Source organism: Vanellus vanellus, assembly GCF_965231255.1.
Source record: "Vanellus vanellus genome assembly, chromosome: 19".
Classification (NCBI taxonomy): domain Eukaryota; kingdom Metazoa; phylum Chordata; class Aves; order Charadriiformes; family Charadriidae; genus Vanellus; species Vanellus vanellus.
In genome coordinates, this window is record NC_138924.1 from 3,776,639 (window position 1) to 3,792,404 (window position 15,766).

Here is a 15,766-nt window from a genome sequence, read left to right on the forward strand (position 1 = left end):
GTCCAGCGTAGGGCAACTAAGATGATTAAGGGAGTGGAGCATCTCCCTTATGAGGAAAGACTGAGGGAGCTGGGTCTCTTTAGTTTGGAGAAGAGGAGACTGAGGGGTGATCTTATTAGCGTTTATAAATATATAAAGGGGGAATGTCATGAGGATGGAGCCAGGCTCTTCTCAGTGGCGACCAGTGATAGGACAAGGGGTAATGGATTCAAGCTGGAACACAAGAGGTTCCACTTAAATTTGAGAAGAAACTTCTCAGTGAGGGTGACAGAGCACTGGAACAGGCTGCCCAGGGAGGTTGTGGAGTCTCCTTCTCTGGAGACATTCAAAACTCGCCTGGACGCCTTCCTGTGCAACCTCATCTAGGTGTTCCTGCTCCGACAGGGGGATTGGACTAGATGATCTTTTTGAGGTCCCTTCCAATCCCTAGCATACTGTGATACTATGATACTGTGACCGGCCCTTGTCCTGGCGCAGGAGCTGGTCGCGGGCTGGTCATGGCCTCTGTTACTGTCTTCACCACAAGGGTAACGGCTTTCAGCAGCAAGAGCTGGTAGCATCATAAATTGCCCCGTCAAGACTTTCTGCGGCTCCTCTGACAGAGCCTGACGACAAGCCGTTTTAATTCATAGCGCAGGAGAGGAGGTTAATTGACAGCTGAAGCGCAGACACATTTAAGCTTGCTCCCAAATGGAATAAAGCAAACAGCTCTTAGAATAATGGATGTACCACTCAAAAGTACACTTTTTCCTTCACTAGATGTGTATCAAATTTACCTTTTGATTCTCAGCCAGGGAATTGTCACTACTAGCACCAACACTGTTAAATATACAACTAAGAATTTAGTATTAAGGGGTTTAAGCTGCTGAGTTCTCTACAGACACAGAGTCAGTTTTTTTTCCCTGAAAACCTTAAATAAAGCACACTTAAAGAGTAGTTAATTTTGCTTTGGCTGTACGTCCCAGCCAGCCTACTCTGTCATTGCTTTCTAGTCAAATGTGTTCAGGGCTGACTGGGGAAGGAAGAGGTGTTGCTGTGGAGATTCCACAGGACAGCACACGTCGTGTTGGGAGGACCCATGAGGTGGGTCCGTACCCCACTGGACGTACCCACCTGCACGTCGCCTGCTTTGCTGTGGTGGTGCCAGTAGAAGAGGCAGGAACACGGAGCGTCACAGTCCCCGTTCCTACCTGGTTTAAATGGTTTTCTTCTTGGCTGTACTCAGCAGCTGCTTTTCAGCTCCGGCTTGGAGCTGATTCTTTTCTGGGCTAATCCTCTACAGCACTGGGAGGGACGTAGTCATACTCGCTCTTCCTGAGAAGAGGAACAGTTTCGATCCGAGAGGCCACCAACGCAGCCTGTTCTACCAAAGGTGGTTGCTCACCCTCTCTGAGAGCAGAGCTCCTGCTCCCTGGCAGCTCCCCCGCTCCGTCAGAGCCACGCCGGCCGTGCCAAAACTACTTTTCTAATGCATCTTAAATTGAAAACAGGAAGCGAATTGCTCACTTGGCTGCCTACCTGATGCGAGGGAAGAGATACAGGGACCCAGGGGAGCTCGGGGAGATGTCGTTTCTCCTTGCATGATGTTCAGACGACGCAGGATCTGGCAGTTTTGGTTGAGCACCCGAAATCCTTGCACACCTCAAAACGAGTCCTGAAACGCACCCACACGTATGTACTCGCTCGTTGCAAAGAAAAAACGTTAAGGGGTTTCAGAACGAGAGTGTTCATAACGGCGATGAAAGTTCCCGTAACAGCCGCTGGATATCTTCCAGCGTAATGAGATCACTGGCTGAAAAGTACTTCAGGAGCTTCGCAAAGCTGAGAAAGGATTTACCCCTCTCTGCGGCTGGCTGTCGGGGGGAGCGGCAGGGGGACTTGCTCAGACTCCCGGTAAGAGGAGGGAACATACTCCATACCCAGCTCCCTGCCCTGCCTGCTTCGGCACCGTGACTTTCAAACTCAGACTTTGGCAGTGAAGGAACCTTATACCAGGAAAACGTAATCGGTCTAATCCGCCTCCCTGCTGAGCGAGGAGGGCAGTAAATCTTGTATTTTAATGTTTTGATTGTGTACTCACCTAATGGCTAGAATGTTCTGGGAGTTCTCTAGCTGGATCTGCTCCTGTGTGCCAAGGATCTTCTACTGCTGCTAATCTTCTCCTAATCATTTAATGGCTCTCTCCGGTTACGTGGTGAATCACCAGTAGGTGTAACACCACGGAAAACAGAGCTCGCACTTCCCCTCCAGCACAAAATCCAGTCTGCAGCACTCCATGGAAAGCGGGAGCGTCTTGAGGTGCTGAGTTAGCCACCAATGACGAAGCAAGGATGACAATTCCATGGCCCTGCGAGGGCAGGGCACACTGTCTCAGTAACGAAGGCATCTCCTCCTGCCTGTGAGCCTGGGCAGAGCCAGCGCAGGCTGTGGTTGGCGCCGTGTCTGCCCCGGGCTCACTGGGACGCTGGCGTACCCCCCACCGCAAGCTTTTTGCAGAGCCTTTAACCATCAGGAAACCAGTGGGCACGAGTAGAAGCTGGGCTGGGGCAAGCAGAAAGCTGGGCTGCAGCTGACTGCATGTGCATACAGCCCTGAAGGACGCTAGATTTTCACTGTTGTAACAGTCCTGTGGAAGCTGGAACCAATGCATTCGTAGGAGCTACAAGGAAATCTCCTCCTCAGCCACACTCCAAACCACCCACCAACCGTGGCCACCCTTGGTCTCAGTGATTCTGCTAAAGATACAGCCAAGTCATCTGCAGGAGGAAGCATCCAACATCATAGAATCATAGAATGGTTTAGGTTGGAAGGGACCTTGAAGATCATCTCGTTCCACCCCACCAGCCCAGGTTGCTCCAAGCCCCGTCCAACCTGGCCTTGACCACCTCCAGGGATGGGGCAGCCACAGCTTCTCTGGGCAAGCTACGCCAGGGGCTCACCACCCTCACAGTGAAAAATTTCTTCGTTTTATCTAATCTAAATCTCCCCTGTTCCAGTTTGAAGCCATTTCCCCTCGTCCTGTCGCTACATGCCCGTGTAAAAAGTCCCTCTCCAGCTTTCTTGTAGGCCCCCTTCAGGTACTGGAAGGAGCTATAAGTTCTCCCCAGAGCCTTCTCTTCTCCAGGCTGAACACCCCCAACTCTCTCAGCCTGTCCTCACAGCAGAGGGGCTCCAGCCCTCGGAGCATCTTTATGGCTTATTCTGGCCCCACTCCAACAGGTCCATGTCCTTCTTGTGCTGAGGACTCCAAAGCTGGATGCAGTACTCCACATCTCCTCCCACTCCAGGGCTGGCTTGCCTTTAGCTCCATTTCTCTGCTCACTCTTACCTGCCCCAGAGTCATGAGTATGGGCTGTGTCCCTTCTTGAAGGACAGTTTTCTGAACTCATTTTGAAGAAGGCAGCTTTAAGGAGCTACCTTTTCTCCCCATCAGATCCCACACACCACTTCATGTTGTCTCACTTGCTCCCATCTCTGTCTCACTCAACCACGCAGACACCACCTGCATCACAGCAAACCCTAATAAAACAGTAGATTTTCTCTGGAGGCTTTTCAATTTTAATAAATAAGTGGTACAATGGTGACAAATCTGTGCTTCGGGGCTCAAGAGACAAGGGTTACGTTTCAGCCTGATGTTCCCTATGGCAATACTGAGAGACTGGTGGAGTTTGAGGCTGGCAGCTCTGGCTTGGACCTTCTCCGTTGTTGCAGGGTCTTTGTATAGTTATAAAACAGGTACTGAAACTCAAGGAAAAGTGCCATAGACAAATACTGGGAATTACAAGCTGTATATAAGGCAGGATTTAATCCTCTTTAGTCTTTAGCTTTTGTGAACAGGTCAGTATCTCATTTAGTTCCAGCGAACCACTGCTGTTGTAAAAGCAAGCCCTGCCTCGCCGGTTCCTCTCTTGTAGGAAACCGCTTCTGTCGGAGAGCGTAGGAACCGAATCGGAACATAATCCCTATGTCTTAACACCATCCTGCAGGAGTCACCCTGACAAACTAAGTAGCTGGCTGCATCACTGCTCAGCAATTTAAAGATTCATTTCAAGCTTAACAGGAGAAAACATTGCACGGACTGGCCACCCTCCCTCAAGTAGTCGTGGAGGGAAATGAGACGGGATAACGAGCTCTTGGCTTGGCTGTGGTCGCTGTCGGGCAGAGTGCTTTCTCCAGTGGCGGGTTTGCGGTTGGACTTCTGTGGGACTTCAGACGGAGCATTTCTTCCTTTGAGCGGTGCCCCTTCTACGTGATCTTAGGCACAATTTGGAGAAGAGATTTCACCGAGGGATCGAAGCCTCCCCTCTCCCTGTGTGTGTGCTCGCTGGGTGCGCTCTTACAGCTCAGCAAAAGATTTCTTCAGACTTTATGCAGAATACTTGAAATAAGAGGGAGAAAAAAATAGTGAGTCCGCTGACTTTTAATCCCTCCTTTCCACTTCTTACCTCTGCCGCCTGCTACGTTTTCTTTCCAGGGACAAGTAGTGAGGTACACCACAAACTGTCCACACCTAAGCAGAAGCTCCAGTCCTGCTCCCGGACAATGCTCCCTGAGCTGAGCAGAGAGCACAGAGGTGCCAGGAGCCCAAATTCACCCCCCCTTGGTGGAGAACCTGTGCTGGCATTTGTTGGCTGTACATGGGGATTTTATAGCATTACTCCACTAGCAAAGGCCATAACAGAGACAATGTTAGTTTACTTACAGAGCTGCCAGAAGCTACTTACACACATATATATGAGATAGCATTTTGCTAGGGCTTATGAGTGGAGGTTTTCCCAGAAAATCTGTGCAGGACAGCAGGACAGCTATTCCTCCCTCTTCAACCTTCCCAGCATCATATCACTCAGGGAGAGTGGATTTATGGGAGCCTCTATGCTGTTTTCATGATTGCTCTCCACCAAATCAGGTGTGGTCATTACAGCAGCTTTGTTAATCATTTTGGGCATCGATCAGCCCCGATTGTGCCTCTCCCAGCTCTGAAGGCTGTGGGCACCCTCCCCGTTACAAACGGCAAACAGAGCAGGTTGGTGTGATGGAGCCACTCTCAGAGCAAAAAGCAGTGCCACGCTGCAACTAACGCACAAATGCAACCCCTTCCTCCTCAAAATTTCTCTGTGGAAGAGAAATAAATGCAGAATTGCTTATAAAAGTTACCATTATAGCACTTTTCATTTTTTCATGGATAATGTGGCCTCCTTCCCTCCAGGTGCGTAGCCAACGCAACGCCTGGCTATTCCATAAACACCTTCTGAAAAGAAGTTGTTTCTCTGCAAACAAGCAAGTTGCTCTGCAAACCCATCTGAAACAGTCCATTTTTATGATATTCTCTTGGTTTGCTCCAGCTGAAGCCAGGAGAAGTGCCTGGCAGTGGGCTCCCACGTTCAGCCGCGTCCCGGCAGAGGCCGGTGCGGGAGTGTGGGGAGCAGCGGTTGTCCGTGGGCAGGGAAGAGACGTTCACCAGGCTGAGGTGTATTTGCTGCTGGCCAGACCACCCTGCGTCTGCTGTTGGGAAGCGACTCGCGTGCCACGAGTGACACACACTGAATCCTTGGCCAAAAAGCACAACCTGCCTTCGGCGCAGCTTCCCCTTCCAGCACAGGCTCTGCGAGTAAGAGCGAACGCTGCTGGGACGGGCTGCTGAAGTTCAACGCACACGCTGTAACGGGGAGAATAGGGTCACTGCGCTTTGCCTGGCAGGGACAAATCTTAAACTCTCTGCATGGCTTCGGAAAGATCCGATTTTGGGGGCTGCCCGCCAGCGGTGCCCACAGTTTGGGGAATATGGAACCCTGTAATTAGAGCTGCCAGCACGAGGCATAAGGACGATCCTGCTGGGTCTCTGCAGGTGCTCAAACAGTAAAAACCCGACAAGGAGAGCGATACTGGTCCCAGTCCCTCTCCCCACTGGAGTCCTAGTCCAGTCTGGAGCAGGGTGAGCAGCACCACATGCTCTAACCAGCATGTAGAGACACCACAGATCCATACATCAGCACAGCGGTGGTTTATTTTCCTCTTTCCCTTTCCCAGTGAGCCACGTACGCTTGTCTGCTGAGAACTCAGCTGGCGTTTGCTGCAAGCTCTCCACAAAGCCTCTAAGAGCCCATTTGGAGCTGTGACAGCCAACGCAGAACCTGTCACTGCGTTTGGTATATCTGGGGCTGCTTTTCTTCCATACATCACCATGCATCTACTGACACCGTCTTGTATCACCCGCTCATTCAGTGTCATGCAATCTCCCTGCAGCTCTCTGCAGATGGTTTTTACTTTTAACTGCCTTGAGTCATTCTTTATCAGCAGCATCAGGTTGCTGCAGATAACGGGGCAGGATATGCGGTCGTAGCGGAGCAGGCAGGGCTCAGCTGAGCCCAGGGAATCCCTTACGCCGCTCAGCCTCCGAGCTGCACAGACCGGAGGGCTTTGGGGGTTCCTGCCTGCAGCACCCAGCAGTGCCGCCCAAAGCTGCTCTGAAGCGGTTTTTGAATTCCTGTTAGAGGAGGGTGGTGCTGGGACACGGGTTTTGACAAATTTGTCGGTGTTAGTCAGGCTTGGTGTCAGCCAGAGCCCTGGCACGGCACGGAGAGGGCTGCTGGGCACTGCCGGCAAGGGGCACAGCTCCAGCAGAGCTCTCTCTGGCACAAACAAAATCCTCCCACCCCGAAATGAATACATCAACCGTTTGCTCTCTTTTTACCTTTGCTTGGACGGCGGGGCAGGGCCTGATGCAGGGGTCGTGTTGACATAGTCTGGCTCGTCGTCCGGGCTTTCTGTCTGCAGGGCTGGGAGCGAGGATGGGAAGCACTGGTCAGTAAGCGGCGCGGTCCAAAAACACGTACACACTATAGACACACTGTGCATCCTGCCAGTATTTAGTCTTTGGTACTGGCACGTTTTTGCGCCTTGGCTAAGAAACCTTAGATCACAGCATGAAGGTCTCCTCGAAAGGGCTTCGAAGTGGTCACGGCAAATCTGCAAACACTCTGCGAGCAGCTGGTGTGGACGGCTTTTGGGAGCCAAAAGAGGCAGACTTCGATTTAATCAAGAGAGTGCGCAAACAGGATAACAAGAATCAGTTTGCTTGGGCAGCTTCCACACCAGAGACGGAAAGCTCTTCAATATATATGTATACATTCACCACTATCTCCCAGGCCAGAGAACCCCCTGCACTGCACAGGAAGCCACGTGTTAGACGAAACTGCTGTATAAAGGTTAGCTTAAGAACTACGCGCCCCCGATTAGTGCAGGAGAGTCACCAGCTCGACGTGCATGCTGCACATGTCTTTGTCAGAGGGGATTACAAGGCTGAGCTTGCACCAGGGCAACTTCAGAACGTAAGAGGATACAAGACATGAAGAGCGCCGTTCTTCTGTAGCATCCCGTGGTCCGGGTTTAGGCACAGCCACCTCCATGGTGGCCTTTCAAGTGCCAGAAACACCACGGCCCATCAGAGCAGCATTCAATCACAAGCGCGTGTAGCATTTTGCACATTGCCTTAGACGTTTATCGCATATGATTGGGGAAAAAATAACTGAAGACAGGAGTGATGGCTGCATTGCCCTGAACATGGTCTATACTGGTCACCCTGCCCACAAGCCCCATCCCTAAATAGTAAACAATTGCTGAGAACATACCTTTTGCGTGCTGGAGTTTCCAGACGTGTATCGCCGGGCTGTTCTCATAGTCTACACCGTCATCTGTGACTAAGAAGAGTTTGGACAGGATGATGCTGAACAGTGAATGGACTAAAAACAGACCTTTGTGAAACCCCCCTCCTACCGCCGCCCCCTGACCGCCCTGTGCACGTGGCCGAGTTTCCAGCTGGGTGGCTGCCGTCCTGCCCCAGGTCTGCTGATGCTGCCTCATCACTTTTCCAGCCCTGACCACGTGCCTGGGTGTCTGCGGGCACAGACGGGGATCAGACTGGTCCCTGCTGCTCCTGCCCCCTCTAATCACCCCGTACAAAGCCAGGCAGGAGCAGGGCAGGCTCCAGCACTGCAGAAAGCGTGTTAATTCGCTGAAGGAAACCGGCTTGACTTCCTATTTTGATTGCAACATCCTAGGAGAGAAGCTGGAGGGCCCTAAGCAGACACTGTGGTCCAACATCATCCTCCAGCGGCTCACTGCCTGGATGTGGTGAGAAACCTGAGCCGGGGGCTGGAACCATCATCAATCTCGGCTGTAACAACACTGAAAGACCTACAGAAGCAATGCAGACCCCAAAGCTCCTGAATTGCTGCAAAGATCTCCTAATCAAAGGGATCAGCTCGGAGGTGAGCTCAGCCAGTAAGGTATCACCATATGTGTTTTCCTGCAGAAAGGGGAGATGCTGCACATCTGCTCTGTGCCTGTGGCAGCCCCGGCAGCCCCGCTCCATGGGGCTGATAGAATCATAGAATCATAGAATTGTTGAGGTTGGAAGGGACCTTTAAGATCATCAAGTCCAACCATTGATAGGGAGAGCTGAGCCTGTGAACGAGGGGGGTTTCCCTCTGCTGAGCAGGTCATTGTCCCTCTCTGCGCTTCCTGATACCTTTGTGCGACACACACGGACCACGACAGCAGCACACCTACCCAGATCGGAGCCGTGAGACACTCCAATGACGACATTTTGATAGGAATGGGAATCCTCCTCTTTCTCTGGCGGAGAGAATAAAGATGGGGGAAAAAGGGCTTAAGGAAGCATAGGTGACCAGGGAAGATCCCTCAGCACCTGCAGGAGAGGGCTGTTCCCCACAACAAAACAGACATTAGCTAAAGAAACGTTAGTCTTGGCGACAGCCTGCGCTCACCCAGGGATGGAACATCCCCAGCACAGTAGAACCAGGCGATCGCTGCCCCACAGGAGAACCATCACCGATGACGTGGCGCACTGGCCGAGCCTCTCCGGCCACGGCACCATCCACAGAGCCACCTGAGGGCAGCGACCAAAGCTGGACCTGGGGCACCATAACTTTTCTTACATGTAGGACTAAAACCCGATAAGCACAATTACTAGCCCTACAGCAGCCCCTAAGGCGAACAGGGGGAGGGCCAGCTCCAGCGAGGGGTGAAAGCCCAGGCTCCCAGCCCAGGGGAGCAGTCGGGAGGGGGTTTTCCTTCCCAGTGAGCGTTAAGCTTGTGGCTGCCGCGTCTTCTTGGGCTTAGTTTCAGGGAAGGAACCGAGCCCCAGTCCAAGCACAACATCTGTCTGAGCCCCATACACAAATCTATTAGCGTCTAGAACCAAAATCTGCTTAAAAAAATTAAAAAAACAACCAACCAAAAAAACCCAACAAACGAAACCAAGCTCTTTGTTCTGTTGCTGGTTATTTCAGCTCTCTCGATGGGCCCATGAGCAGCTGAGCCACGTGAGTCCCTGTATTGCTAACCTCAAAACCTGCATCCACCGATGCTGACAACACCGCCGACACCCCACAGTCGGTGCGCTCACGGCACCCGAGCTGGAAAAACCTGCAGGCAGTGTCACACTGCTGCTGCCCACCCCGCTCCTCCAAAACCTCACTGAAGGGGAGAAGCACCGAGCACGGCAGGTCGACCCATCTCAGCCATGACGGCAATAACGCACAGATGTAGGGAAGAAAAGCCTCATGGGCTCCCTGAAGCCAGGGGACAGCCGGGCTGGTGGCTGGAGGAGAAACCCATCTTGCTGGTGTGGAGACCTTACCGTTGGGTGGTGTGAAGAACCTGACACAGTTGTAGTAATCCAGAGATATGGGCTCCCTGCGAGAAGAAGAGCTGCCGTTAGCTTCTCCTGCCCGAGGCGGCCCAGGGCCTTCCCAGCCTGAGCCACAAGAGAGCCAGGACCACACTGGGACCAGTATGGCTCCGTTCCACCAGGCAGCAACCAGTTACTTACACGTAGGCAGCGTCTCCTCGCAGGCAGTCCTCTGCAAGCACAAAGGGTCCGCCGTCAGCACGCACCACACCATCGCACGGACTCAAACCGCCATCCCAAAGCACAGCCGGGGAACTTCCCCGGGCGCAGCTATGGCGGATGTCCCCGGCAGCCAGAAGGCCCCGACACGTCCCCAAAGCCCTTCCACAGGCAGAGCCAGGGGGGAGGCAGCCCTGACGCACCCCTGGCCCTGAGAGACCACTTCTCCTGGACGGATCCCGCTGGCTGGCAGGGGGATGGGGAACGTCCTCCCGCGTTTGGGAAAGGAGAGCGCGGCCCCACATGCCGATAATCCTCTTAGGGCAAGCGCCAGCTCATGCTGCCCTGGGAGGGAGCCGGGGGCTTGCGAGCATCCCGGCCCCCTCCGCTCCGACCATTAATGAGGTCAGCGCACGTCTTATGAAGCAATCACTAAATTAACCAAGCCGGAGCTCCGCCAGCTGTGGTGTTGGCCGCCTGTGCACTCCCATCCCTGGTAACCCCCCGGCGCCGCGGCAGCCCTCCCTCCCCGCACCCCCGGGCTGTGGCCGCACCATTTACCTGTCAGGAAATTCTGGTACCGGAGCTCCGTCCCGCTCCCTGGGGAGATGCAGAGCGGCTCGTTACGTTCGGGCTGAGCGATAGGAGCCATTTGGTGATGGAGCCACTGACTATTTCCATATCAGCAGCTCTGCCCGGCTTCGCTCGGGGGACGTGGCAGCAAGGCTGGAGGCCCCAGGGCAGCCAGGGATGACATGTCAAATAATGTGGCCCTGTGGCTCTAACCAGGGCTGGTCAGCTGTAGCAGCATGAGCACTGGATTTTAAACTGAGACCCAGTCTAGTTCTTCAGAATCTTAAATACTCTACCTGGAGCACTGCCTCCAGCTCTGGAGCCCCCAACGTAGGAAAGACATGGACCTGTTGGAGCGGGGCCAGAGGAGGCCATGAAGTTGCTCTGAGGGCTGGAGCCCCTCTGCTGTGAGGACAGGCTGAGAGAGTTGGGGGTGTTCAGCCTGGAGAAGAGAAGGCTCCAGGGAGACCTTAGAGCCCCTTCCAGTCCCTAAAGGGGCTACAGGAGAGCTGGAGAGGGACTCTCAATCAGGGAGCGGACCCATAGGATGAGGGGGAACAGTTTTACACTGAAAGAGGGGAGATTTGCATGAGCTATCAGGAAGAAATTTTTCCCTGTGAGGGCAGTGAGCCCCTGGTGCAGGTTTCCCCAAGAAGCTGTGGCTGCCCCATCCCTGGAGGTGTTCAAGGCCAGGTTGGACGGGGCTTGGAGCAACCTGGGCTGGGGGGAGGTGTCCCTGCCCAGGGCAGGGGGGTGGAATGAGGTGATCTTCAAGGTCCCTTCCAACTCTAACCGTGCAGTGATTCTACAATTAAGTGTTGCTGCACAGACCAGCCACAAGTATCGTGGGTAGGTGCTAATAACAGCAGTTAATTTTATCATCGCCCAGCTTGTTTCCAGGATAACCCCCAGTCCTGCCCTGCCCGGGGTCCCGGCACTGAGTAACCAGCCCCTCAGAGGCTCCATCTTCCCCAAACTGGTGTGAGCTCCCAGCCAGCGCCTACACAAACGAGCTGAGATTTGCAACATCCCCATTTGTGAATTTTGTGGTAGGTGGCTGCGGGGATGGAGAGAGCTTTGACCCAGTGCCCATCCCGGGGGAGCTGCTCACCGTATCCAGCATGGCGGGAGGCACCGAGCTCCTTGGGGGCTTTCCTGAAAGAGAGAAAAGGGAGCTACAATCCCAGGTCTGAGCAAACCATACCAGGGGTTACAGACCACAGCGATGACTACGTCAGAAGGACCATCCGTGAAACCTCCCTGTGAGTTTACACAGGAAACACATCAAGCAATGGGAAATGAAGAGTTTGGGGTCAAATCCCAAGATGGGAATAGCTACGTCTTAATATCACAGCTGAGTTATTGCAGCCATGTAGTTCTTGGGTGTTTTGGTTATGGGGAGAAGCGGATTTCTCGTGTCAAACTGCTTATAACCAAAGAATGGCCATTTCTTTTTCATGACGTATCTATTACAGACAGCCACAGCTCATTTCCTTGGGTTCAATTTGAATGGTTGCCAGTAGAATTCAGTCAGACTGAAGAATATCCAGAAAAAGTCTAAACCCACTATTGACCATCAATAAATTAAGCAACCTGATCTACTTGAAGATGTCCCTGCTCATTGCAGGGGGGGTTGGACTAGACGACCTTTAAAGGTCCCTTCCAACCCAAACTATTCTATGTTTCTAAGAATATCCCAAGCCACATTTATAGGGTCCAGAACCCAATCCCAAACATTCACATACGTTGGGTGAACTTCATCCAACCTCGGCTCTACAGCTAGGTTTTGTTCGGGTATTTTTACCTACCTTGCTATTGATAAGTTTTCAGTTTCCTTAATTTGCTCCAGCCTTCGGGTTGTAGCTAGCACCAAGAACAAAACAAGATGTTAATGATTATGGCAGCAGCAGATATTTCAATGAGCACAGAGCATCCACGAGAAAGGATTCCCAGGCACTGCCAAGCATTTTTCTAATGCATCCCAAAACAGCTTCCAAACCATTCCTCAAAAGTGCATAAATGGCCAGAATGGGAAACAAATAGAGGAAAAGCTGATGTCTGTGCAGACTGCAGAGCGAGCAAACACACAGTGGAGGAAGCTACAATCCCAACCGTGGCTTTTTTTCCCATTGTCCCCCAAACCCGCTTGATTCGGGAGCCTTTCCTGCGCTCAGCACCCTTCCCTTCACACTGTGAGGTGCCCTGAGAAGGTCGTCAGCTTTGGTCGGGCTGGGCTGAAGCAAAGACTCGTAGGGCGGGTTGTGGGGCTCGGGCCAAGACAGGTCCCGGGGAGGGGAGCGTCCCCTTAGAGCCAGTCTGCAGGCGGTGACATTTAATACAGACCCCGTCGGCAGCTCGTTTCAGGGTAAAAATCAAAAGGTTATCGCCTAACCCAACTTGCCGCAGGAAGCAGCAAGACAGTGATGATAAATGAGTCACTCCTATCGATTCGGGTTCACCCACACAGGGCGAGCAGAGTTGTTTGAAGAGCCCAAGTTAATAAGGCGTTGCATTTCAATGACATTGCTTTGGTGATTTATTTTCAATGCGAAGGGAGATTTTTTCCTAGAGCTCAGAATTCGCATTGCTAGAAGCATCTAAGGTGGCTTTGACGTCTCAGTGTAATATCATTTCACAGCCTGGCTTCCAGGTGACCCTTTTATTTCTACTTTCCCGCCGTTCTGTGCAGGCAGGAGCCCTGTGCAATGTTCATACTCACTGGAATGGGATCGAATCACCTCAAACCTCTGCTGGCTTTCGAGCCTGGAAAAAATAGAGGTACAACCTCAACTGAATGTTGGGGTCTACGTCAAGAAAAAGCAGATGCAAGAGACCTCCCTGTCTGGCGAGCGGAGGTGAAATACCGAGGTGCATCGCTCAGCGCGGCAGGCAGGACCCACACGAGCTGGGAGCAGTTTCCCAGACTCCTCTTTGACCCTTTAAAGTCAAAATGTGCTTATGGACCACTGGCAGAGCCGCCAACATCTGCTCAGGGAAGGAAGGACCCCGGGAATGAGGAAAACATCATTTAGGATGATTCCTACTCCGACAAGTTATGCAGCAGTTCAGGCCAGAAGAGCATTTTCACCCACAAAAAAAAAAAGTTGTTCACCCATGAAATGGCATCAAATCCCACTGCTTCACCTCTGCCGTTGTCCCTGCCCCTCCCAACATCCCTTACCATCAACCCAAAAGAAATAACATATGCGATCAGCAATAAAAGTAACAAACGTGCCCAATAACCTCTCTACTTTTTAGTTAACAGGAGAGCTGCTCTTCAGAGCACGACAGGATTCAACGGCTCTTCTATTGCAGGTGCACAGAGGCACTTATTAACTCTCATTTTGGGACCCTGAAAGTGTCCCTCTCTGCCCCCAGCCTTTCATTCGGGTCACTCCCCCATCCCAAGGCGGCATTCACGGCACAGGGCTGGCGGGGACATGAGGGGTCAGGCAAAGGCCCTCACTGCAAAGGCTGCAAATGTACAGAGGTAAACCACTTGGCTCACAAAAAGCCCAAACTAACCCAAAACACAAAAAGAGCACACAATGCCACGAGCCTGAAGTCCAACCCCCTCACCCAGATATAAATTTCAAGAAGTGGGGACGATTCACGCCGAGCCCGCGGGGGACGGAGCCTGCGCTGCCTTTTCCACGGCTCCGCGATGTCCATCGCCGCAGCCTTTGCCCCGGGCGAGCGGGGCAGAAAGAAACACCCCGACCCCACGGAGGCCTTCGCAGAGGCCCCTCTGCACCGCGTTTGCTCCCGTATCAAAGCTTACCAGCCAGCTTTTTTTTTTTTTTTTTTTTTTTTTTTTTATATATATCTCATTTAGCTGTGGTTTGTCTGTTGCTGAAGGAAATAAGGGGGTGTGCGTGTGCGTACGCGGCGTTTCCTTCGCTGCCTGCGCGGCAGGTCGGTGGTTGCTCTGGCACAGGGTCCCGCCAGCACCAGCCCAGGGAAGGGTCTCCTTTACGAAGTTACCCACCTCTCTACCTCGTCTCGGGGCACGAGGGGACAGGATAAGGACTCGCCCTTCCAATTCTCCCAGACCTTTTTTCCAACTAGTTAATGACTCACAGGCATCACCGTCACAGCTTCAGTTTCATTTTGGATTATTCTTTGTGAAGGCATCACACCTCCGGCAGCGCCCCGGGCTGAGGCACGCTGCCCCGCATGCCCCGTTTCGGGAATATTTGTTATAAATCCAGATTTCAGCTGTGAAGCATGGAGCGGGCCTGGCTCTGGCCAGGCTCTCACCCCGGCTGAGCTGTTTTGGGGGAGATTGGAACGCAATTGTGAAAGGCAACTTACTGGCTCCTCCGCTCACTCGGCTGCTTCTCGCGCTTGGTACCTGCAAGACAAGGGAGGGGAAGAAAAGCTCTCAAGAAAGGATGATTTGGGAGTTAAAGATCAGAACGCCCAATGAAACACATTCACAAATGTGCACGCGAGGACAGCGGAGGCAGCCGGCAGCAGTTGCAATAGGGTTTTGATTTTTTTTTTTTTTCAACCATGTCTTGAGCATCGCATTTGTCTCGCACACCGCAAAGCAAGCAAGCCATTCCTGTCCCCAAACCCCCACCCCGCAGCCTCTCCCGCCCCCAGTAAAGCCCCCCCAGTGCTCAGAGATGGGCTCGAACTCCCAGTGGGGAGGGTGCTCGCCCCCCTTCCTTTGTATTTAATGTACATATCAATATATCCCCCAGGCTCTCCTTTCATGCCTGCCCACCCCAGAGATTTGTGCATGCAGAGATGCTCCTCCCGGCTGGCGTGTCCCAAAGCCACCCACCACCGTGCCCGTGGAGAGGGGTCCGCAGCCCACAGCACTGCACCCGCCCTGGGGAAGGGGTGCTGCAGGGTTGGGGGGTCCTTCCCCCCTCCATCAGCTGCTCCCTGACCACCAGCAGAGACCTTTCCCACCTCAACCTGCTGGGATCATCCCTGCGAGGGCAGAGCTCCACATGGCTCAGCAGGACCAAACCCACCCGGAGGGGCCATCCCAAGAGGAAAGGGTCTGCCCAGTGTGACCGCCCCGGGGGAGCCGCGGGAAGGACCTTACCGGAGAGCTGGCACTTGATGCAGAGGCTGACGGCGGCTCCGAGCAGCATCAGCGCGGCGGCCGCCCACAGCAGCTCCAGCTGCGCCATGGCCCGGCCGCATCCAGCCTGAAACACAGCGCCGAGGGGCATCCCGTGAGCATGGGGGGCTGCACCGCTCGGGAAGCCTTCACCCCCCAAAGAGCCACGTGCTCTCCGCCTCCGCAGCCCCAAAGAGCCAGGGGATGCTGTAGAGACGTTAGGGTGATATTAATTACCTGGG

At 53.2% G+C, this 15,766-nt stretch overlaps 1 protein-coding gene across 1 annotated transcript; it reads right to left on the bottom strand.

The window, feature by feature from the left end:
* Window positions 1-3,549: 3,549 nt before the first annotated feature.
* Window positions 3,550-15,594, bottom strand: LAT2 (linker for activation of T cells family member 2; the record flags this gene model as incomplete). Its single annotated transcript, XM_082492904.1, has 12 exons — window positions 3,550-4,378; window positions 6,692-6,776; window positions 7,629-7,697; window positions 8,569-8,634; window positions 9,662-9,717; window positions 9,854-9,884; window positions 10,433-10,471; window positions 11,556-11,599; window positions 12,253-12,307; window positions 13,164-13,207; window positions 14,759-14,798; window positions 15,507-15,594. The coding sequence occupies 12 exons, from the start codon at window positions 15,592-15,594 to the stop codon at window positions 4,360-4,362; spliced, it is 636 nt and encodes a 211-aa protein (XP_082349030.1). The 3' UTR covers window positions 3,550-4,359.
* Between the last annotated feature and the right edge of the window lie 172 nt (window positions 15,595-15,766).